The following is a 23,007-nucleotide window of genomic DNA, read 5'->3' on the forward strand; positions in this document are numbered from 1 at the left end:
ACTTAAATTTTGAACTTATTCTAAGTGTATTCTAAACATGTTTTCTAGACAAAATCTCTTAAGAGGATCTTGATAGTACTGCTCTTGGGTTTTCAAGAAGATAGATAAGAAAGAATTGCTTTATCTCAGCCTGAAATTCATGCTATTTCTTTTCTTCACAGACTACTTATACACTCTGTATAATACATTATAACTTCTGTATAATAAAATGTAACTGAATAAATTATCATTAGCATAAGATTACCATATTACTTTCAAATTTGGAATATTGTCACTTATTAACCCATAATTGTTTTCAGCTATTAATGCAGTTTTCAGGTTGTAATTAATGCATGTTAGTATGTGTATGGTGACATTGCAGTGTGGTTTGTTTTGTGTGTTTTTTAGGTTCCTGATCAGTATGGAACAATCAGAGCTGTTGCAGAAGGAAAGGCAGATCAATTTTTAGTAGGCACATCACGAAATTTTATTTTACGGGGAACATTTAATGATGGCTTCCAAATAGAAGTCCAGGTAACTGTGTAATTTTAACCATTAACTAAATACTTTTATGACATTTTGTTTCTTTTAGCATAACAATGGGTGTATTTTATTTCAGGGTCATACAGATGAACTTTGGGGTCTTGCCACACATCCCTTCAAAGATTTGCTCTTGACATGTGCTCAGGACAGACAGGTGTGCATGTGGAACTCAATGGAACACAGGCTGGAATGGACCAGACTCGTAGATGTGAGTAAAACAAAATTGGATTATAATCTCCCCACAGAAACTCCCCATACTAGCATTTGGAAGCAGCAAAAGTGAAAGAACTCAGCATTGGTTAAAAGTGTTTAGTAAAGGGGAGAGTGTTTAGTCACAAAGTAGTATTCCATGAACCCACCCTGAAAAAGCAAATTAGCAATGCAAAAGCTCAATTTTCCCATCCGTTTCCATAGTAAAAAGATTTCACATGTACATGGAGCACTGTTCAGAAATATTTGGGCCGCTGGTGGTGGTGCAGTTGGATTCAGTAAGTGCTGCTCACTAACAGACTTCTTTTTGAATTGGTCTCTTATCCCGACCCCACCAAGATATTCATCTTGTCCAACCCCAAAAGTGTATACATTTTCTTTGCAGACTCAAAAGAGCTATACACATGTTTGTTGTTATCCTGTTATTATTTCCACTGCCTAACCACAAGCTGGTTGTCTTTTCCCCTCACCACTCTGCCAGCATACCCCTTCCTGCTCTGAAATTCTTTTTCCTCTCATATCCACATAGCTACAAGGATGTTGATTGGAATTCCATGTTTATATGAAACAAGTTATTTTCAAATAGTGTTTGCTACTATTCCTATAGACCCAGTGAGACTTTCTCATGTACTCCCCAACAGCTGTCTGTCTTTCTTCTAGGAACCAGGACACTGTGCAGATTTTCATCCCAGTGGCACAGTGGTGGCCATAGGAACGCACTCAGGCAGGTAGGGTCTTTAAGGGAAATGTGAGCTGAGTGATTTGAAGTGGTGGAATGTTTAACCATTGTTAGGAATGTTGTCAATCTGATCTGGAGAATTTATCTTTTAAGTGGCACACCAATATGCATGTTGGTCTTACGTTACATATACTCTTTCAGTCATTAGTAATTATTTACTGAGCACCTGCTCTTGGTTAGACACTGTTGTGGGGATTTAAGCTACATGAGAGTGCAAGACAAAAATCCCTGGGCAGCCCACATTGTAGTGCATGTCAGGGACAGTGAGTCTGGCAAGTGGCTGGGTAAAGAATTTAATTTAGTTTTGATGCAGAATCACCGACCACTAGACCTGGAGAGACTTAAGCAATCCAGCTGAACCTACCAATTTTGATGGTGACTGTCCTTGGCAAGCCAGCAGTGCAGCTAAAATACTGTTATCGAAATTTAGCCAGATACTGTTGACGATAGAGGTTCTCGGCATAAGAAATGCTCCTTCTGCTCAAAAGGGAGATGTCAAAGTCATATTAGGGCTGGCTGAGACTTTCTTCTTTAACATAAGTAAAAGAGATTTCTAATTAGAAAAGAACAGCTTTTTCCCTCTGTAATTTGGTGTTACTTAACTTGGCCCGTGGGTACTCCTGCGCTAATTTCCCAGGGTGACAGTGTCTCTGAACTCTATCAGCATGAATCTCGCTGAGTTCTGCTTCGTTACAACTCCAGTCCTGAGTCACTCTTCAAATTACAGTCGCTCATTGAACTCCTGCAACTGTAAGGCACTGATCTTGGTGTATGGAGTGGCACCGAGGAATATGAGACATGGTCCCTAGCCCCAAGTAGATTATGTATGTACATAAGAAAATAAAGAACTTTTATTAGGTTTAGCATTACTTGAATAAACAGGCAGCAACGCTTGGTGATCAACAGCGAAATCACTGTGAGCCGGAGTTGTCCGAGAACACTTCCCAGAGGAGGTGGGGCTGGGCCTGCCTTGGAGGAGCCCCTGGATCTTGAAGAGGCAGTGAAGAGGGAGGAGTCGTATCAGGCAGGAGGAAATAGGCGGAGCAAATTCAGGTCAAGCATGTTTCTAAAGGCTTCTTGATACCTAAACAGTGGAATTCAAGCTTGTTAGCTTGGCCTGTAAAGCCCATTAATGATTTTTTTTTAAGTTTACATTTATTGTTGAAAGGATTACAGAGGTCTCCATTTTATTCCCCCATTGACCTCCTCCACACACACACATCCCAGGCCTTCACCACATGATTGTCTGTCTACAAGTTCTTTGGTTAATCTCTTCTTGTCTCCCCCCTCCACCCCCCACCCCGAAGAAGAGAATGGTCACGTTGTTGACCTGTCCAGCCCCTTTGTACTTCTCTCTTCTTTTTTATTAATCCTCACCCAAGGATACTTTTCTATTGATTTTTAGAGAGAGGGAAAGACAGAAAGAGACATCAATTGGTTGCCTCCTGCACAAGCCCTGACCAAGAACTGGGCTGGGAAGGATCCTGCAACCGAAGTACATGCCCTTGACTGGAATCTAACCTGGGATCCTTCAGTCCACAGGCAGATATTCTATCCACTGGCCCAAACCGGTTTAGGGCCCCTTTGTGCTTTCCTGTCTACTCCTCTCCACCTGTTTATGTCCCACCTATCTGTGCCACATTTGATGAGATGAAATCCCAGGTCATCTATATCCTCCCTGCCTTAAATTTCATAATCCTTGTATAATTCATTTTACTTTATTAACTCTTTCTCCCCAGTTTGATTACAAACTCCTATTTTGCCTCCTTTCCTGACTCTTTTCTTCTCTGAATCCCTAAATGTTAGTATATCTCAGGCAGAGAGAGATCACACCCTTCCCTGGTGTGAGACGGTGAGAAGCACAGGCCAGAGCTCTGTCCTGGTTCTGCCACTACTTGGTTGATGACTTGTTGGGGGTTTTGGCATCATAGGATTTCATTGTTCATATTTGTAAAATAAGAAAGTTGAAATGTACTCTTTCCCTGTTTTTTTACTTTATACATTTTTTTCTGATTATAAAAGCCACATTCCTATTCTTGTGTTAGATCATAAAGAAACAGGGTGGGGGAGGAGGTTATAAACCTGCCACCTAAAGGGTGCACTTTATGTTACGATAAGTATTTTTTAACTCACATGTATTATGAACAGAGATAACTATTCATTTAGGGACTTTAAACTGTGATACTTTCCAGCTCTAAAATCTGTATAATTCTTTTTTACCACTAAAGAAATCAGTATAGTGTTTTTTAAAAAAGGGATAAAGGTATGGTACTACATTTTGGTATTTGACTCACATGCCAGATTAGTTTAAATATATGACCAAAGATTTCTCATCTCCAATACATTTAGAAAGATCCATTAGGTCCTTGAGGCCATATAGAGCCCATAATGATTCCAGATTACCTTAAAGCAGAAGCGTGGTTACAATGTGTATACTCTAGACTAGAATAAGAATAAATTCAACACAGTGAAAACTTAAATATTTATTTCTATAAAATTCCCTTTGGTAGAGGATTTGTTATGTTCTCCATGCCTTTATTAGGGACAGAGGGAAAAAATCTCTCTGAAGGAAGAACATAATTCATGCATGAAAAGAGTGGGAGCTTTAAAATTATTTCTTGGGGTCCATATGGAAGTTGTTTACTTCCAATAACAAAGTTGTTGGGTTATTACTAAAAATTGCTTACCAAAAGTAGAATTAATCTCTTATAAGTGATTAAAGAAATAGAAAAAGGAGGCAGAGGTATCTTTTGTTTTTCTTGTGTTTTTTGTTTGTTTTTTTAAATGACTACCATTCCTAATTAGTAAATGACTCAGAGTTTTAGTTTTCTACATGTTATACCAATAAGACATTCTGGGTGTGCATGTTTTAAATCCTCACCCAAGGATATTTTCCCATTAATTTTTAGAGAGAGAGGAAGGGAAGGAAGGAGGGGGAGAGGGGCACATTGATTGGTTTCCTCCCAAACGAATCCAGACTGGAGCCAAGGAATGAACCTGCAACCCAGGTACATGCCCTTGACCGGGAATCAAACCTTCAGTATGCGGGCCGGCACTCTAACCAGTGAGCAGCACTGGCTAGGACTCTGGGGTGGTTTTTTAAATAACTTTTTGAAGGGTTTCCAAAATGATAAAATTGTTTACAGTTTTCCTAGTAAGATTAAACTAATTTGGAAACAGTGTCAGATAGGGCTTCTCCAAAATAAAAATTGATAATTTTTGAATGCCTATGGTAACATTTACATAAATTTGTTGAAAACTTGACACCTGCAGAGTGGTATGTCTGTTTAATCTGAGCTGGAATATTTTGCTCCCTTACTGTGAGAGGGCAGTTCACTTGGCTTCAGCTTTGGCACTTCTTGGCTTAGAGGAGCGTCACAGTGGAAGCCATAGAAGTTGATTAATGAAATACATTCTAAGAAGAAACCTCTAATCAATGGGTACTTTCCAATTGCAATAAAGTGCATTTCTTATATTTCTTTGAAATGGAAATGACCCGTAAACTTGTAGCATAAGCTTCAAAGTGCCAGTTTTCTACTTTTAAACTCCAGTATTCACAGATAGAAGCTACTTCTGTTACCTGGATAGAAGACAGAATTTATTAAGTTAGCTACCTGGAAGTTTGAACCCATAGCTCACAAGTTACTAAAATTCATTCATGAACTTGTTTAGAGAGCAATTTTATAGTTAAACTAGAGGCCCAGTCCACAGATTCGTGCACCAGTGGGGTCCCTCAGCCTGGCCTGCGGGGATCAGGCTGAAACTGGCTCTCCGACATCCCCTGAGAGGTTCCAGATTGTGAGAGGGTACAGGTTAGGCCAAGGTGCAAGATCAGGACCGGGGAGGGACCGCAGGAGGGTTCCAGGGCGTATTTGGCCCATCTCTCCCAGTCCTGATCTGAGGACCCCAGCAGCAAGCTAACCTACTGGTTGGAGCTCTGCACCCTGGTGGCCAGTGCGTGTAATAACGACTTGTTGAACAGTTATACGAATGGTCAGACACTTAGCATATTGGGCTTTTATTATATGTATTATATAGGATAGTTAGGATCTTTTAGTCATTCATCTCCTACCCTGAATTCATTAAGGCATATGAAACAACATCACTAAACATGTTTTTTTAAATTCTTTAAAGCACTATCCTCTCATAAATAGTATTTATTTTAATCTGAAAGATAAATTATCTCTTTCCAGATATTAGTTATATAATTAGCTGCAAAATTGAAAAGAACTGTTACTCTGATTTCTGTTACTGGCTTATTTTAGTGATGGACTTTTCACATCTGAATAATTAAAAACAAAACTTGCTGCTCTTGTCCCATCCTTTTACCTGAGATTTAGATAGTAATTTAGATAGATTTAGATAGATAGTAATTACTATCTAAATGGGACAAGTAGCATTCTATAAATGCTACTATCTGAATATTTTTCTAGTATTGTCCCATTTTCTCCACCTCAACCATTTCTTCCTGCACACTGCATTACTACTAATTCTTGCTAAAATAAAGGTTTTGTCCAAGACATTTTATATTAGTTTATTATTCATTTTACAAATATTTTTAGTGCCTGATCTGAGCTAAGCAGTGCTCAACTCTAAACCCCAATCAGCCTCCTCTCACTTATCTAGCCTTTGGTTGTTTATCCTTAGTTCCCAGCCTTTTCTTATAGCCCATATCTTTCCATACTCTTGGGGAACACCATTTTTTCCTTCCAAGTGCTTTTCGGTAAGTCATTTATGATGTAGTTGGATTTAAGTTATTGTTTTACTTCTCAAGAGGCTTTTACATTTTTACTTTTCCTATAAGTGTGAGTGAAAAACTATCAAATTTAGTTTCTCTGCATATGTTAAGGTGTTGGAGAGGCAGAGTGCCCCTTGTTGGTTCCTTTGAAATCACACCAAAACAACGGCTATCTGCCTTTTCCTCTCACCTTCACACTGTGCATGCTCCCTCCCACCTCCATAGCTTTTCAGCTTTCACTCCTTTTGCCTGAACTGCGGTATTTTCCCTCGGGGTTCAGCTCAGCCCATATCCTACTTCCTATCCTTCTGCTGCCATTCATTTTCCTTATGAGAGTTCCTCTACATAGTCAGAGGAACTAAGATTGGCACTGGATTGTTTCATTTTAATTGGCTCATTTCCTTTTCCCCACTTCTGATATACATCTTCAGAAACACTGGTCCTGTCACCTTATTCTATTTAGACTAATTAGCAAACAAACACTGTTGGCATTCAGTGAATACCTAAATAGAAATGAACATGTCTAGGCCCATATAAGTATATTTATATTGTATCTAGCAACACTTTGCAAAATGAATTCATCCTTCTTTGGAAGAGAGAGACATGTCATACTGAAGGGTAATACTAAAATTTCTTAATTTTTAAAAAGGGAGAAATGATCAGCAACCATTCTATAAATGCTCCTATCTGAAGATTTTTTATTTTTACTCCTTCATAGGTGGTTTGTTCTGGATGCAGAAACCAGAGATCTAGTTTCTATCCACACAGATGGGAATGAACAGCTCTCTGTGATGCGCTACTCAGTAGGTGAGTAGAATTACCCTTACCCTGTTCACAGCATTTCTCTATAACTGCTTATTTTCACTTTCGGTGAAGCTGATCACTGTATTCTCTACTCTCCATAGAATTGTAAAGTATTAAATATGTTTTCCCCAGAGTTTTAGATTAAACTCTGCTGCCAGAAACTGCAAAAAATCTGTTAAATTCTAAATCAAGAAAAAATAAATTTATAATGAACTGTTATGCATTTGCAATTGAAAGCAGAAAACAATGCAATCACCCAATCCCACTCCCTACCCCCACCCAGACCCCCTCACATACACACTTTTTATTTTGGCACTAAACATACAGTGTGCTTAGAATTTTGCATAGGTATTAGGTTGAATATTACATCTATTTAGCAACCTTTTCTTTGTATATAAGAGAATATAAGATAAATTACAGAATATTAAAAAAAAAAAAATACGAATCTTATAGGCCCTTCAAGTTCTTTGAAATCTAGTGGCATTATTCCTGGTTATATAGTAATGGTTGTTTTGTTAAATATATGGAACTAAAGGCCTGGTTTATGAAATTTGTGCTCTCAGGGAGATCCTTCAGCCTGCCTGTGCCCTCTCACAGTCTGGGAGCCCTTGGGAGATGTCCCACTGAGGGCTTAGACCCGCTCCCAGGGAGGGGCCTAAGCCAGCAATTGCACATCCTTAGTCCTGCTGCGGAGGGAGGAGAGGCTCCCACCACTGCCGCTGCCCTTACCAGCCATGACCCCCACTTCTGGCTGAGCAGCGCTCCCCCTGTGGCATTGGGCCGAAACCTGCTCCCTGACATCCCCATAGGGGTCCCGGATTACGAGAGGGTGCAGGCCAGGCCAAGGGACCCTCCCCCACCCCACCCCTACCATTGCATGATCAGGGGGAAGACGTCGAAGGTTGGCCAGCTGGAGAGGGACCGCAGGAGGGCTCCAAGGCATGTCCAGCCCATCTCGCTCAATCCCGATTGGCCAAACCCCAGCAGCAAGCTAACCTACCGGTCCGGAGGTCTGCCCCTGGTGGTCAGTGCACGTTACAGTGACTGGCCAACCAGTCGACTATCTGCCCCCTTGTGGTCAGAGTATGTCATATAGCGAGTGATTGAGTGGCCTTAGCATATCATTAGCCTGTTACGCTCTGATTGGTTGAACAGCCAATCAGTCGACCGGACACTTAGCATATTAGGCTTTTATTATATAGGATACTCGGCAACCCAAGAATTTGATAAATTTGTTTAGCCTTGTTTGAATTAATCTTTGTACTTTATTTAAACTGTTAAGTTTCCATTGTATTCCAATTTTTATTTCCCCTTATGTTTATGATTTTGATTCATATCTTTTTTTCCTGGAGTTAGAGTGACATTCATATATATATTCAAAAATATATTACAATAATTGGATTAGTATGGGGTTCAAATGATCCTTTTGATTGCTTCTAAGTTTTCTAAGTTGTTTCTTGAGTTGAGAAAGGAAGGAAAAGTATCTGCTTCTATCTATAAGCCTGGCCAGAGTAAAGGCAGAAACATTTTTGGATTGGCTTATTTCAGTACTGTAATAACAAATAACTACTGCAAATGTAGCAGTTAGTATACATGGATCAGTTAGACTTTATTGACCATCTGCTACATGGTAAGTTCAGTAGAGGAGACCACAGAGAAGAGAACATAGCTCCTTCCCAGGAGAACCGACCCTCTATTTGGAAAGGTCCTATGTGCTCAGCTGAAGTGAGCGATTATAAGCTCAGCTTGCCATATGAATACTATGACTTAGAGCCATAAAAGCTGGTTAACCTCCATGGGGCCAGATTGGAGCTATATCAGTGTAGCTATTTCTCTAGTCAACACTCCTTCTTGCTTCATTCTAGATGGCACCTGCCTGGCTGTAGGATCTCACGACAACTTTATTTACCTCTATGTAGTCTCAGAAAATGGAAGAAAATATAGCAGATCTGGAAAGTGCACTGTAAGTAGAGAAGTAAGATAAATTGTGAGACTGTTGGAATTTTCGTGTTAAAGGAGTTAAATGTTTACATTGATGTATCTGTTGTTTTCTGCCCTTTAAACTTTAATCTCTATCTTTGAAAACTGAGATTACCTGACAGCAGAATATTACAGTTCCCTATGTACTCTAGAAACTTTTCTCCTTTCTTTAAAATTAAATATTGTTGAAAATATTATGTATATCCCCCCTTCTTCCTGCCCCCCCCCCCATTGACCCCTTCTAGCCTGTCCCCATCCCCATCCCACCACCCTATTGCCTGTGTCCATGGCTTATGCATATATGCATATGAGTTTTTTGGTTCGTCTATTCCCATCCATCGCCACCTTCCCTCAGAGATTCCACAGTCTGTTCCATGCTTCTATATCTCTGGATCTATTTTGTTCATTAGATTCCATATATGAGTGAGATCATGTGATACTTACCTTTCCCTGACTGGCTTATTTCACTTAGCATAATACTCTCCAGGCCCCTCCTTGCTGTCTCAAAGAGTAAGAGATCCTTTTTTACTGCTGCATACTAGTCCATGGTGTAAATGTACTACATCTTTTTTATCCACTCATCTACTGATGGACACTTGGGCTGTTTCCAGATCTTAGTTATTGTAAATTGCGATATGAATCTCATTTACATATGCTCTAATCCTTATTATTTCCTTCCTTCTACTTACTCTGTGTTTTTCTTGTTCTCTTTCTAATTCTTTAAGTTGTAGGGTTAAAATACTTTATTATTATTTTTCTTGTTTTTTGAGGTAGGCCTGTAGTGCTAGTACACATAATATAGTAAAAGGCACAGACTTGGAATCAGACTACAGATTTGAATCCTTATTTCACCACTTATAAGCTAAGTGACCTGGACAAGTTGTTTAACTCTTCTGCTTTGGTCTTCTCACCTATAAAATGAGGATAATAGTTTCTGCTTCACTGGATTAAAACGAGTTAATGCATATAAAATACTTAGAATAGCACTTGGCACATATATGTTAACTATTATTTTCATAGAAAATGAGGTAGCTTGATATGTGGTGTCAGGAGATTAATTTAGGATTAGCAAATCACTTGAATTAATGATTGTTTGCACAGATTCTTTAGCAGCCTTTATCACAAAATAGTTGCAGGGTAATGAAAGAATTCATTTTTCTTAATAAGCAAAATGTAGGCCATTTACTTTTTGAAGAAGAAACATTAAATTTTTGCATATTTTGTATCATGTGCTAAAAATCAATCTATAATCTGGTCTACAAGCAACCTCAAAGTTTTAGAATTCACCCAAAATATTTTTGTTTGCCTTGACAGCAATTAAGGATCATTTCTATTAATTTATTTAAATCTATCTTTTAGTCAATATATATATATTATTAATTTCAGAGAGGGAGAGAGACATAGAAACATTAAGTGGTGAGAGAGAATCATTAATTGGCTGTCTCCTGCATGCCCCCCACACTGGAGATCGAGCCTGCAGCCGGGGCAGATGACCTGACTGAGAATCCAACTGTGACCTCCTGGTTTGTAGGCCAACCACTGAGCCAAGCTAGCCAGGCTCAATTTATTATTTTTATATTTGTAATATAGAATAATATAATAGCACTTCATTATACAACATGATTGAATAAAATGTTCCACTGAAAAGAATTTTTAGATTACCAAAGTTTTCCTTAATTTTTACTTCAGCCTTTTTATAAAGTCCATGTCTTTAATAAACAGTCTATCAAATATAATTTAATCTTGTGGAATCATAAAGTTTTACAGGTAGCATGTACTTAACTCAGCCCTAATTTTATGGCTGAAAATACTGAGTTTTGAGATAAATGACTTGTTGGTCACTGACATAGTGGTAGATGTGGGACCTGAATTCTGTTCTCATCGTAGTAGAGCGGACTTTCTCATGTATGATAATGCCTAGATTTTTCAATATGTATATTGGACTGTGCTCTTAATGCACAACTGATTCAGAAAAGAAGCAGCAATGCGTAACAATGGATGAGAATGACCTTGGCAGTGTTAAAAAATGGCAAGCTTATCAGTTACATGAGACTTGGCCTTCTCTGATTGGGCAGCTTTTATCTTTTGAGCATTTCAAAGGATTATTTTGAGATATTCCTAGAAACTGTTAAAGTTTATAGTACTGTTTGAGGCTGTAATGAAAGGTTCAGTTACTCCGTTTTTCTAATTACCTTCTGTTTTGTCGTTGCTCCCAGCTGTCACTTCTTACTGTTTGCACCAGCTGGTCCTACAGCTTCTTGGTCACTTCTCTTATCTGTTGTCTGCCATAAGACAGACAAAACCAGCTAATGCTGGCTCTGCCACTTATTAATTTATGACTTCAGGAAAGTTAATTAACTTCTATAAGTCTTAATATTATTATCTTAAAATTGGAGATTATAATAGTTCCTACTTTATAGGATTGTTGCCAAGATTAGGTCTTTGTTAAAATGTGGCTACTGAAGCTACTCTTGGCATTCAAAGTACAAAAGCTATTTTCTGTTTTATTTCCAATATTTTCCTGTTAGGAGTCAGCATTTAAGTGACCACCATGGCCACAGAAGCATATTTAGAATTTCAGAATATGTCCCTCTGGTAAGTTGTAACCAGGAGGGGAAGCTTGTCCCTCTTCACAGCATCATGTTTTGTCGGAATGCCAGTTGGGAAGATGACCAGCACCCAGGCACATGAAGAAGCACTTGTTGGCAAGTGCTTGGCCAGAGGAGGTCAATACAGGCCAAGGCCTGGCTTGCAGTCTCACAAGCTGAGAAACAAGACAGGATCGTTGTAGAAAGATGGACTTACTCCGTCCAAGTTCTCCAAAGCTGGTGTCCCAAACATCACTTTATAACAGGAACTGTAACTGGCAAGGCACTGAATCCTCGTTTCCTCTATCCATCAAACGTTCTTTCTGTAAGCAAGCCTCAGGACTCCAGGTCACAAGCAGAATGCCAGTTTATTCATTTATAGCACATGTGTCAAACACAAGGCCCGCGGGCCAAATCCAGCCCGCCAGGCCTTGCAATGTGGCCCGCGCCGCGCTGTCATCACTGCACTCAGCTGTCAGTTTATGACATTGTCAGTTTATGACTGTTCAGTAAACCATTCGGCCCGCGATTTAGGCTGGATTTTAGATTTTGGCCCCTTCTCTGATTGAGTTCGACACCCCTAATTTAAAGTAAAATACATAAATGCCAAGGGGACAGGATGTGAGGATCCTCTAGACAGCACTTCCCTTGGAACCAAATCATTTGGTCTGGCCCTGCCAAGGCACTGGGGGTGAGTGAATTAAACGTTTGACCAAATATAGCAGGCTAATTTTTAAGATGATGATTTTGAATGGCCCACAAATGATGTTATAAATATCTAAATGGCCCTTAGCAGAGAAAAAGTTCCCACCCCTGCAAGCAAAAGAGAGCCCATGAAATCGGAGTATCATCAGAAGGTGAGTAAGCTCACCGTAGGGCGAGAGCTGCCACGGGACTGGTCTTGGTTGCGGTCCCTCTGCTCTGCACATTGGGTGGGTACTGCCCACATTTGCCTCTGTGACTCCTCTTCCGTTGCGGACCACTGTCCCCACACCCCTACTTGAATAATACTGTCTTTGGATAGATTCATACATGCAGTCAGATTGTACTTTAGACTTGCCGGCTTTGGAGCTATTATGACTCTTACCTTTTGTTCTGAGATTTGGGGGAGAAACCCAATTGTAGTTTCCATAAACACACAAAATTTGCTCTTCCATTCATTGAAATGTGTTTCCATTTTCTTCTGACCCCAGATATCTTTGAATCTTCCTGAAGTTTATTCTTACCCACTTAAAATTTCAGTATTTAGAAAAACTTCTCATAAACTCTAAATGTAGAGATTTGTTGTGTATTCTCTCTTCTAGGTGTTCTTTAGAAATGTTGTCTGACCTTATTCAGAATCATAAATTTTTAAGCATATAAAGGGCAGAAGAGAGCATTATCCTGTCAATATCCTCATTTGGTGAATAAGAAAAGTGAAGCAACTATAGCAGGAGCTCATTTATCACAGTCCTTTGTTTTGTGTCCTAATCCTGCTGAGCAAGCCAGTCTGAATTAATACAGTTACGTTGTAGTATAAGTACATGCATAAACTAAGTAGTCTCTAAAAGTGACACGTCTGAATTAAAACTTTGATGTGTCTATGTTCAATCCTTGGAACTCTGGAAAAGCTCACCATATGCTAGAGAGTCTAGCTGAACACATCGGTTACATCTTTTTCACATACCATGCCACTTCCCTTTTCCCTCTCCCATTTCTAAACCCTTGCATTTAGTTCTAAAACAATCTTTGTCTTGTTAGGAGCAAATAAAAAAATAGGAGCAGTAGAAACAAGGACATTCATCTTTTAGATAGAGCACAGCTCAGCATTTGCTTTTGCAGATTAGTGCTCATGTGTGCTGCCTCAAAGGTTTATGTTAAAAGTAAATAAACGTATTTTCTGCTGAAGTTGCTCTTGCACTTGCTGTTACTGGCACATGATGCCTTCTCACAAGCACACACATCAGGTTTGTTTACTGGACGCGACTGGGCCCGGCCCAGTGATCTTCCAGGAAATAATCTGCTCTTGGTGAACCTGGCCTCTGTGGGTCGGCTGAGGAGATGAAGGGAAGAGAGGTGAGTGGAGCCATCCTATGAACTCTTCCTCTCTGCCAGCCTTCAACTTCCGGGCCCTTAGCTGCCTCTGCCCTCTCACTTCCGAGGGTATCCCTGGGAGCAGGCTATCTTCCAGCCTCCGTCCAGCACTCACTCCAAACCTCCATGGCCTCCTCTGTGGCATTTTGTTTCTCTTATTACATCATGTAATTTAGAAAGGCATTTTTAATTTCACTTCCCATGAGAACTTCCATCTTCCTAGTGTTTAGTAAATATTTTAAAAAGTGGTTTGACTAAATTATAGGATTCATGAGTTCGTGATTGTATCCTATATTCACTGTGTAAGCAGTTTGATTTTGTAACTGCTGCTATAGAAATCCTTTTAAGGCTTTGGATTTAGAAGCTTTTTTTACTTTGTCTCCTGCAAAGCCCTAGGATTTGGGGTTGGGGTTGGGGAGTGGGGCTCACATGGATCTGATTTTATTTGCTTTACATACTGGGCTTCTCAAGTATGATTTACTATGACAGAAGGGTTTTAGAGCTAAAAAGAACTTAAAGGCTGCTGGTTAATGTTCTCAAAGATCCCAGAGTCGTTTGCGTTTTGAGTGTTGTAAGATTTTAGTTCTATTCCTTTCCATATAGTGTTTCTTGACCTCAGCCTTTCCTGTACTGTTTTACAGAAAATGTACTGAAAAGTTTCCTGATTACTTATAAATTCCTTTTTTTAAATGCTACTTTTACAGCGCTTTCCACTCGCCGTCGTCAGTGTTACAGAAATGAGAGGTCGGCATGATTTCAGTGCTGGGTTTAATTTGGTCCAGAATCATCATCTGATCTGGGTTTGAACTCTGGCTCCAATACTTTTTTGTTTTTTAATATATTTTTATTGATTTCTTTCTTTCTACTCCATCATCATCAATAAGATGCTGGGACTCCGGTCATGACATCCCAGTTTCAGGAAAAAAGGAACAGAGCAAGGGAAGAAAAGGCCCGCCTCCTGCTAAGTCAGTTCTCTGAGGATTTTCCTGGAAGCCCCACTCAATGACTTCTGCCACCTCTGGCTTCAAAAGAGTTTAGGAAATAGTGCCTTAGCTGGGCACGTAAGGAAAGGGCAGACTGAATTAAATATGCTACTCTCAGTCTACACTCTAAAGATCAGCTTTCTCTCAAACCAGCAAAAGCACGCCAATACTACAGTGGAGGAAAACCCTATTAGCAAGACCAACAGAAACCTTAGATGCTTTGTAAATAAATGTAGCAAGGAAAGCACAGGAAGCTAAGTAAAACATGGCTGAAAGACAAAACAGAACTATAAAAATAGAGACATGTTTCTAAATGAAAACACTTGATAAAAATATCTTTTTCTGTAAATTATTACCTAAATATGATGCACTCAGATTTTCAACATATTTATGAGCTTGATAAAATGGTTCTGAAAGTCATCTGAAACTTTCCATATACCACGAAACTATCACAGTTGGCTGGGAATAGGCAAACAGACTAATGGGATAGAAAGAAGAATCAGAAACAGATCTCTGCTTATGTGGAAATTTGCTAGGTAATAAAAAAGATCTGAAATCAGTAGAGAAGGAATGAACTGTTCTCTACCTGTGTTATCTAGCATCGCAGCTACTAACCACAACCTTCTGGTTATGTAATTAAGCATAGTTCAGTTCCCTGGAGTACCGGCCACATTCTGAGCACGCAGAACCTACTGATGGCTAGTCGCTGCTGCATTACACAGCACAGAACATTTTCATCGCTGTGGAAAGTCCCATTGGACAGCATCGTTGTAGATGGTGAGGGGACACCTGGGCTCCTACCAAGGAAAATAGATCCCTAACTCTGGGCTTTGGTACGGTTGCAACCACTGAGTAGATGATCCTCCATGCCATAAACAGAGATTTAGCTAAAATATTTTATTTTTCTGTGGTAGTATTTTGGAGCTTCATCATATGTGACTATTATTGTAGTCATATCCCTCAGCCAGTTAATGGCAGGAATGAAGGGGCCAGCTTAGAAAATATTCCGTTTCTTTTTAAGGAGGTGTGCAGGGTCTTGCTCCCAACTATGTCTCTGGCCTTGTGGTGATGTCTGAGGCTCTTTGGCCACGAGCTGTGCGTGTACCTTCCATGACCTGGGAGTTGAGTGGGCAGGGACACGCTGATTTTGAGAATACAGTGATTTGCCTTCTAAATATGTTCTGTGTCCAACATAGATGTGAGTTATATGAATATGTGTACATACAATGCTTTTGATCTTTAATGCTATTAAAGAGATTCAGATAATTTTTATATACTTCTGCATTAGGATGAGTAGTTCTTGGGCAACAGTTCTTCGCCATGACTGATTTGGTTAAATCCTTCACTCATGTAGCAGTTTTCTTCTCTTGGAAGCATGGTTTCTACAGATGCCAGAGCAAGGCATCACATTCATGTGAACTATGAAAAGCGTATGTGTGAGCTCTGTCCTGTTGCTGTATTCAGAAAACATCCGGTAACCATGTGTCTTTCTGGCTTTGAAAACTGATTTCTTACTAAGTTGGTAGGCCTGTGTGCCTAGCAAGTGGTTCCCAATGTGTTTTTCAGTATACCACTTTAGGAAACTTCTTTAGCTTTCAAATTCATATAATTTAAATTTATTTAAACATATGTACTTGCCATGCAGCACTCTGGGGAGGTCGTAGCTCCAGATAGGTTTTAGGACATGTCATTAGATTTCAGAAGGGTAAGAGAATAATTAGAATACTTTGTATAAATAATTAAAAACTATGCCTAAAATATTTTAAATTTATTAACTTAAAAAATAAAACCACATGCACTGAAAGCTAGTAATTGAAAAAGTACTTTATAAATTAAGTATGTTTTACCATATACTGTAAGAGATGAAAAGTGATTTTGAGTCTCTTTGAGACTTTGGTAAACCGATAACACCTATGTGATTTATCTGAAGTAGTTTATTAGAAATCAGCTGTGTATATGTGATGCCAACAAAATAACAGCATTTAGGAGGTTTTCAGTTCCCATAGTATTAGTAAAACCTAAGCAGAAAAAGATCAGTTTTCCTGTTTAAGGAATGTTTTAAGGAGTCAGGTGATTATATTGGGTCCAGCTGTTCTGAAGGAGTACAATGTTGGGTGACTTCCAGAATATTCTTTGGAGATAGGAGTGTTCTAGGACAGCCATCGGCTGGCAACCACCGTTCTAGGAGACTGTTGTATGTGTGCCTCTGGGATGTGCCTTGGATACTCAAGAAGCAGCCCAGGAAAATGGTACTCTGTGAACAACCTGGGACCAATACTTCATTCTCAAAAATGAAGTGACTCTAGCAGGGGCATCAGTGATCTGAAATATGGCCTGAGGGTGTGGTACCTGTCACAGTGTTCTTTAAGGCACAGTTTTCAAGACTGTCTTTCTTGGAAGTCCCCAACAGATCAATAGTGGCTGGTATCTAAGAGGAGAGGCCAACAGGATACTCCCAAGTTCCCAGTGCTCACCATTTCCACTGTGGTGAGACCTCTTAGCTTGAGTTCTGCTTGAACTCTTCATGTATCAGGGGCGTCTTCGCATACCTGCCTCTTTGGCTTCCAACGGGATAGAGTGACATGGGACTAAAGAGCTGCTGTGAGGCCTGTTCAGTTCTACAGGTTGTGATACTGCTCTCTATACATTAGGAATTCCAGGTGAATAGCTACTCAGAAAACAGTATTGGCTAATTATTGAACTTTTTATTATTCAAACTCTACCTGCTTTCTAATAGGTGATCTATCTACTGTTTCCTAGGGACATTCCAGCTATATCACACACCTTGACTGGTCCCCAGACAACAAGTATATAATGTCTAACTCGGGAGACTATGAAATATTGTACTGTAAGTATGAGTGATCGTGTGTGCTGAGGGTGTCTGCCAGGGGCGCTGATGAGCGGGCTGTGTGCTATTTATCTGAATTGTGCGGAGCGTGCATGCTGGCCTCTCTAGCCCGACACCATACGTTACTCTGAGCTAAGGAATGAGAATCTCAAATGTGCTTCACTTCTCCAAAAAAGGAATGAGTTCATTTAAATGTGCAGACATGTCATAAGAAATGAACTCAGCGAGATTGATGCTGCTCTGAATGGTTTTGTATTTACTCTTTCTGGAGATAGGAAAAAGTGTTTTAAAGTAAACTCTTTTTTCTTTCTTTTTCTTTTTTCCTTTTTAAATGTGCCTTAATGTTTTTCCAAGTAAACGTGGCTAGTTTGAATCATATACATTTATACACAAATACTGATTATACTTCCTGTTTCTAAATTTAAAGGGAACATTCCAGGTGGCTGCAAACTAATCAGGAATCGATCAGAGTGTAAGGACATCGATTGGACAACATACACCTGTGTATTAGGCTTTCACGTCTTTGGTAAGGACGTGATACCTGGTGGGGAAAGATTGTGGGGTTTTGTAGATAATTATTTGCCTGAATTCCTAAATGAAATAGTCTATATGTGTTCTTTCATGTTATCACTATCAATGCCAGATTCAGAGAAATTAAACTGATACAACGTGTGTTCTCTGCAGAACCCAGACTTTTAGCCCTTGATAAATAAGAGAAAGGAATTTTACCTAATAGCACAGATTGCCTGTCCATTTTTTTTTCTCTAAGTGAAAATTGAAACTTAAATTTGTAAAGGCATTTTTATAACAGCTTTATTGAGGTATCATTCACATACTACACAGTGCACCTAAAGTACACAATTCAGTGGTTTTAGTATATTCACAGTTGTGCTTCCATCATCACTAATTTCAGAACGTTTTCATCACTCCAAAAATAAACCCTTCACCCATTCGTAGTCACTCCCACCTCCACCCCATAGTGGCCACTAAAACCTATACTTCCTCTAATGATTGGCCTATTCTGGATAGCACTTATAAAAGGAGTCATGTAATATATGAGCATTGAGACTGGTTTTTTTTCATTTAGCATATTTCAAGGTTTATACCTGCTGTAGCATGGATCAGTACTTCGTTCTATGGGCTGAATAATAGCTGTTGTATGGATATACCACATTTTGTTTTTCCATTTATCAGTTGGACACTTGAGTTGTTTCCACTTTTCAGCTCTTATAAATAACTAGAGACCCCAGTGCATGAAGATTCATGCACTGGAGGTGGAAGAGAAGGGGCCTCAGCTGGCCTGCCCCCTCTCACAGTCCGGGAGCCCTCAGGGACAGGTGACCATTCCTAGAAATCTATCCTGAGAGTTTTCTAACTAAGCCTTTCCCAGTCGGTAGGCATCCTTCTGAAAAAGAGGATAAATGGAAAAGTTAAAATAATAAAGTGTTTGCAAAGAATTAAAAATAAGTGTTATACTCAGAAAATACAATAAAAAGGATGTAGCACAAATACTAAAGCAATACCCAAATATTAATACTTTTCCTTTTAACAGTCTATCTCTGCCTTCTGAAAACGGCTCTCACATCCAGCATAAGTATAGATCTGAACACTTCTTTATGCTATGTACATTGGAAAAATAATCCATTGTCGGTGCTTTGTTCTATAGACAACTACGATAGAGATGGAGAAGCCTAGGCGAGGAAGAAATGAAAAACAAACTAACCCTGACTATTCCATAAACGATTTCATTATTCTGGATGAAACTAAGACAGTGGCCAGTAACTAATAACTTACCTAAGTTATTTTAATGAAGCAATATGTAATACTATTCAGAAGTGTTTCAATTTATTTTACCAAATTTATCGAACATAATTGTTCTCTAAAGTAGCATTGAACCACAGGAGGCTAGCACTTCAACCCTATATATTCCATAGTTTTAATCTAATAGAATTTTGTGCTATGTAGAACATAATCACCAATGCCTGGTAAAGATTAAAATGAAGTTTGCTTATCTTTGGACATAAATAATAGTTACCAGAAATTTCTATGGGCTATCAGGTAGACTAGATTCTCTGTGAGGTTTTCTTTAAAGGGTCTTTCTGTGAAAGAGGATGTAAATTTTACACAGCTTACCCAGAGTCCACTTTGAAGAATTAGTGAGTCCCACAGCTTTGTTTCTGCACCTTGCTATACGAGTCACTGAGAACTTCCCGAAGTAGAAACCTAAAAAGGAAGAGCTTATTGGTGAGTTAAGCTTAAAACTAAAGTTACTTTAGCACCACCTGCTGGTTAATAGTGAGTACTTTTGTATCATTAAATCTTCCATCTTAAGGCTATTTAGACTTATAATTTTACTAGAGGCCCAATGCATGAAGATTCTTGCAAGAATAGGCCTTTTCCCCTTCGGCATTGGCTTCCCTCTGGCACCCAGGACCCGGGCCTTGGCTCAGGCCCTGCGCCCTCCTATAGTTCCCTCCACCCCCCTATAGCAGGTGCCCCGCCCTACCCCAGCCTCTCAGTGATGGCCATCTTTGTCGCATCAATTTGCATATTCCCTCCTTATTGTGGGCTCTGCCATCTTTATTGTGGAGTGATGGTCAATTTGCATATTACTCTTTTATTAGATAGAATTATTAGTTAAACTTTGGGTAAAACATTTGAATAAAGTGTTGAGCCACTAAGAAACTATAAGGGGAAAATGTTAGCAGCTAAGAGTTTGAACACAGATGAAAATTAGTAAGGTCCTAAAATTAAATGAACGTATGTAGCATCACAGTTATCAGTTATATTTTTCAGGCTAATTCTTCTGCACCCCTATGTTCCATATCAAAGGTGTCTGGCCAGAAGGATCTGATGGGACAGATATCAATGCACTGGTGCGATCCCACAATAGGAAGGTGATAGCTGTTGCTGATGACTTTTGCAAAGTCCATCTGTTTCAATATCCCTGCTCCAAAGCAAAGGTAAAATTAATTTAATAAAGACTAGCATTACAGCGCCTTTTGTTTGAGGATAATTTTGTGTCAGTGGCACAAAAATATCTGTATGGTTACTAATCACTGTCCATGATCCTGGGAGGCACAGGGGAGAACAGGGCCAGCCATCTGTGAGTGTCCAGGTCTTGCTTGTCTTCTCTTTCCTCAGTAAGGACAAGAAGTTAATTATAGAAGGCAGCTGATGACGGTTCATTCATTTTTGTTTATTGTGCATTCGTTTACATTTTGGCAGTTTTAAATTTCTCCTGAACATATTTTGTTACATTTGTGATCAGCATTATAAAACTCATGAGAACTATTTCCTAAATCACCTATAATCCTGCCAACCTAGTAAATTCTTCTCTGGCCATCAAATAGAATAGTTACTAAGTATACTAACATTTTCCTTACATCCCCACAAATGCCAAACATTTAAAAATGTTCAGGCCAGTAAAGGAATCCTTGGAGGATTCAACCCAAAAGAGATGGGCTTTTATTTTTTTAACTATACAGTCTGAAGTATACATGTCTAATTGTTATGCTTTATTTCTGCTAAACAAACAGGTATTAAAGGGAAATTGCTGCTAGCTTTATTCCTCAGATTGAATGACTTGTGGCTTTGATTTCCTGTTGACTTCCCTCTTTACCTTGTCACCTCCATTGCTGTAAGCAGGCATGTAAGAACGAGTTTAATTTTCCTGTCTGGTTTATTTCATATAGGCTCCCAGTCACAAGTACAGTGCCCACAGCAGCCATGTCACCAATGTCAGTTTCACTCATAATGACAGTCACCTGATTTCAACTGGTGGAAAAGACATGAGCATCATTCAGTGGAAACTTGTGGAAAAGTTGTCTGTGCCTCAAAACGAGATTGTAGTGGACACTGCTTTAACCAAAGCCCCCATCTCTTGCATTGAAAGTGTCACACAATCTGATACTCCCGCACCGCCTCCTTCCCAGCACTTAAGTGAGACAGCTGAAGAAGCAAGTAGAATAAGCAATTCTCCCACACTTCTGGAGAACAATCTGGAACAGATTGTGGAGCCCAGTGAAGACCACAGTGAGGAGCAGAGCGAAGAGGGCAGTGAAGACCTCGGGGAGCCTGCTGACGAAGAGCCATCCAATGAGATGAGCCAGGAGCAGAGGGAAGCCCCTCTCCCTGAGGACCCGCAAGACCCCCCGCCTCTCTCCTAACCCCAGGGCTTGCGTGTATGTGATATTGAGCTAGAGTTCAGATAACAGGACAGGAAGTGATGGAGGATCGCTATTGACCAAGTTTTTTGGTTTCCATGTGCTTAGTTTTCTTCAATAGTATCATCTTCAATCAAATGGAACTGACCTAACGGTTCATTTTGGTGTGCGTTGAAGATGAACCAAACATAGTAGGAAAGAGTGAAATGTTATGTCTCAGAAATTACCGTGTGTGAAATTAAGTGGTGATGTAAATACTGGAAGCAAAACAGCAGTTGTATTGATTTAAAACAAACCCCTTGTTTATCTGAACATGTTTTCTTCAGGAACAACCAGAGGCATCACAAACACTGTTACTCATCTACTGGCTCAAACTGCTCCTTTTCTCCTGGTGCAGAAAAATAAATCAGAAAAGAAAAAGAAAAAAAAAAAAGCTCCCTTACCGAGATATCCTCCTACCCCAAAGGTGTAGTGGAAATTTTTCAGTTAAGAAAAACTCAGTATTGCCACCGGCAGTGGAGTTGCCTTCTTGAATAATAATGCCATTTCCTACACTACGGTAGATAGCCAGGTCTGCTTGTTAGTCTACTATATAGGTGCTGCCTTTTCTAATTTCTTGTGTGCGAATCTATTTTATTTTAGAACTAAGAAAGCAGTAGTTTGTTACAGAGCTTTTAATGTATATTAAACCATGGATATGCAGAAATAATGGATTCCTCCAAGGATTCCTTTACTGGCCTGAACATTTTTAAATGTTTGGCATTTGTGGGGATGTAAGGAAAGGGAAACCACATGCCTATAAAATTAAATTGTAATTACTAGGATAATTTTAGTTTAGACTTCAACATAATTTGTTCCCTCAATAATAGCAGAAATATAAATACAGTACGTTTAAATAATTGGTGCTTGAAGTGTATTGGCTTAGCTATAATTTTTACACAGATTAATTATATTGAGGGATAAGATACGCAGCAAATTGCAAATTTCTTTTTTACAGAAGTGTGAATAACAGTCATAATTCTTTTTATAAATTGCATACTTAACAGATTTGCTATATATGGTCATTTTTCTCCGGTGGAAGTTGCTATAATATAAGCCTTGCAATTCTCATGTGGTTATCCTCTGCTAGTTTAGGCAATGCATGTATTATTATGCATTGGGCAGTAGTTTTTGTTTTTGTCAGATGACTTTGTTTTTCTTAAGTACGTGTTTCCCTACTTTAAAAATAATTACTGACAAATATTCATTTCCTATATGTTTGTTTATACTTGGATTATAAAAAAAAAAAAAACTGTTTTATTTTTTAACTTGCTGCAAGTTTTGATACCTTTTTTTTTGTTGTTAGAATATGTTTAG

At 39.2% G+C, this 23,007-nt stretch overlaps 1 protein-coding gene and 1 long non-coding RNA gene across 4 annotated transcripts in view; one reads left to right on the top strand and one right to left on the bottom strand.

Moving 5' to 3' along the window:
- EML4 (EMAP like 4) overlaps positions 1 to 23,007 on the top strand; it is a 117,667-nt gene that overhangs the window by 93,720 nt on the left and 940 nt on the right. Inside the window, exons 15-23 of the mRNA XM_084901486.1 lie at positions 388 to 513; positions 599 to 730; positions 1,393 to 1,460; positions 6,928 to 7,016; positions 8,879 to 8,976; positions 17,398 to 17,485; positions 17,913 to 18,011; positions 20,318 to 20,448; positions 21,181 to 23,007. The exon at positions 21,181 to 23,007 is cut by the window's right edge and continues 940 nt beyond it. Coding sequence (XP_084757612.1) covers positions 388 to 513; positions 599 to 730; positions 1,393 to 1,460; positions 6,928 to 7,016; positions 8,879 to 8,976; positions 17,398 to 17,485; positions 17,913 to 18,011; positions 20,318 to 20,448; positions 21,181 to 21,654 — 1,305 coding nt within the window. The 3' untranslated portion in view covers positions 21,655 to 23,007. The remainder of the gene's footprint in view (positions 1 to 387; positions 514 to 598; positions 731 to 1,392; positions 1,461 to 6,927; positions 7,017 to 8,878; positions 8,977 to 17,397; positions 17,486 to 17,912; positions 18,012 to 20,317; positions 20,449 to 21,180) is intronic.
- Positions 18,281 to 23,007, bottom strand: part of LOC311631429 — a 14,366-nt gene continuing 9,639 nt past the window's right edge. For 2 of the 3 annotated variants that reach the window (XR_014796579.1, XR_014796580.1), the window contains one exon: positions 18,281 to 19,708. This is a non-coding gene — a long non-coding RNA (uncharacterized lncRNA). Of the gene's footprint in view, positions 19,709 to 21,107; positions 21,195 to 23,007 lie in introns of those variants that run through there. The other variant, XR_014796581.1, reaches the window with a different exon arrangement.

The sequence above is a fragment of the Pipistrellus hanaki genome (genome assembly GCF_964339955.1).
Source record: "Pipistrellus hanaki genome assembly, chromosome: 12".
Taxonomy (NCBI): Eukaryota; Metazoa; Chordata; class Mammalia; order Chiroptera; family Vespertilionidae; genus Pipistrellus; species Pipistrellus hanaki.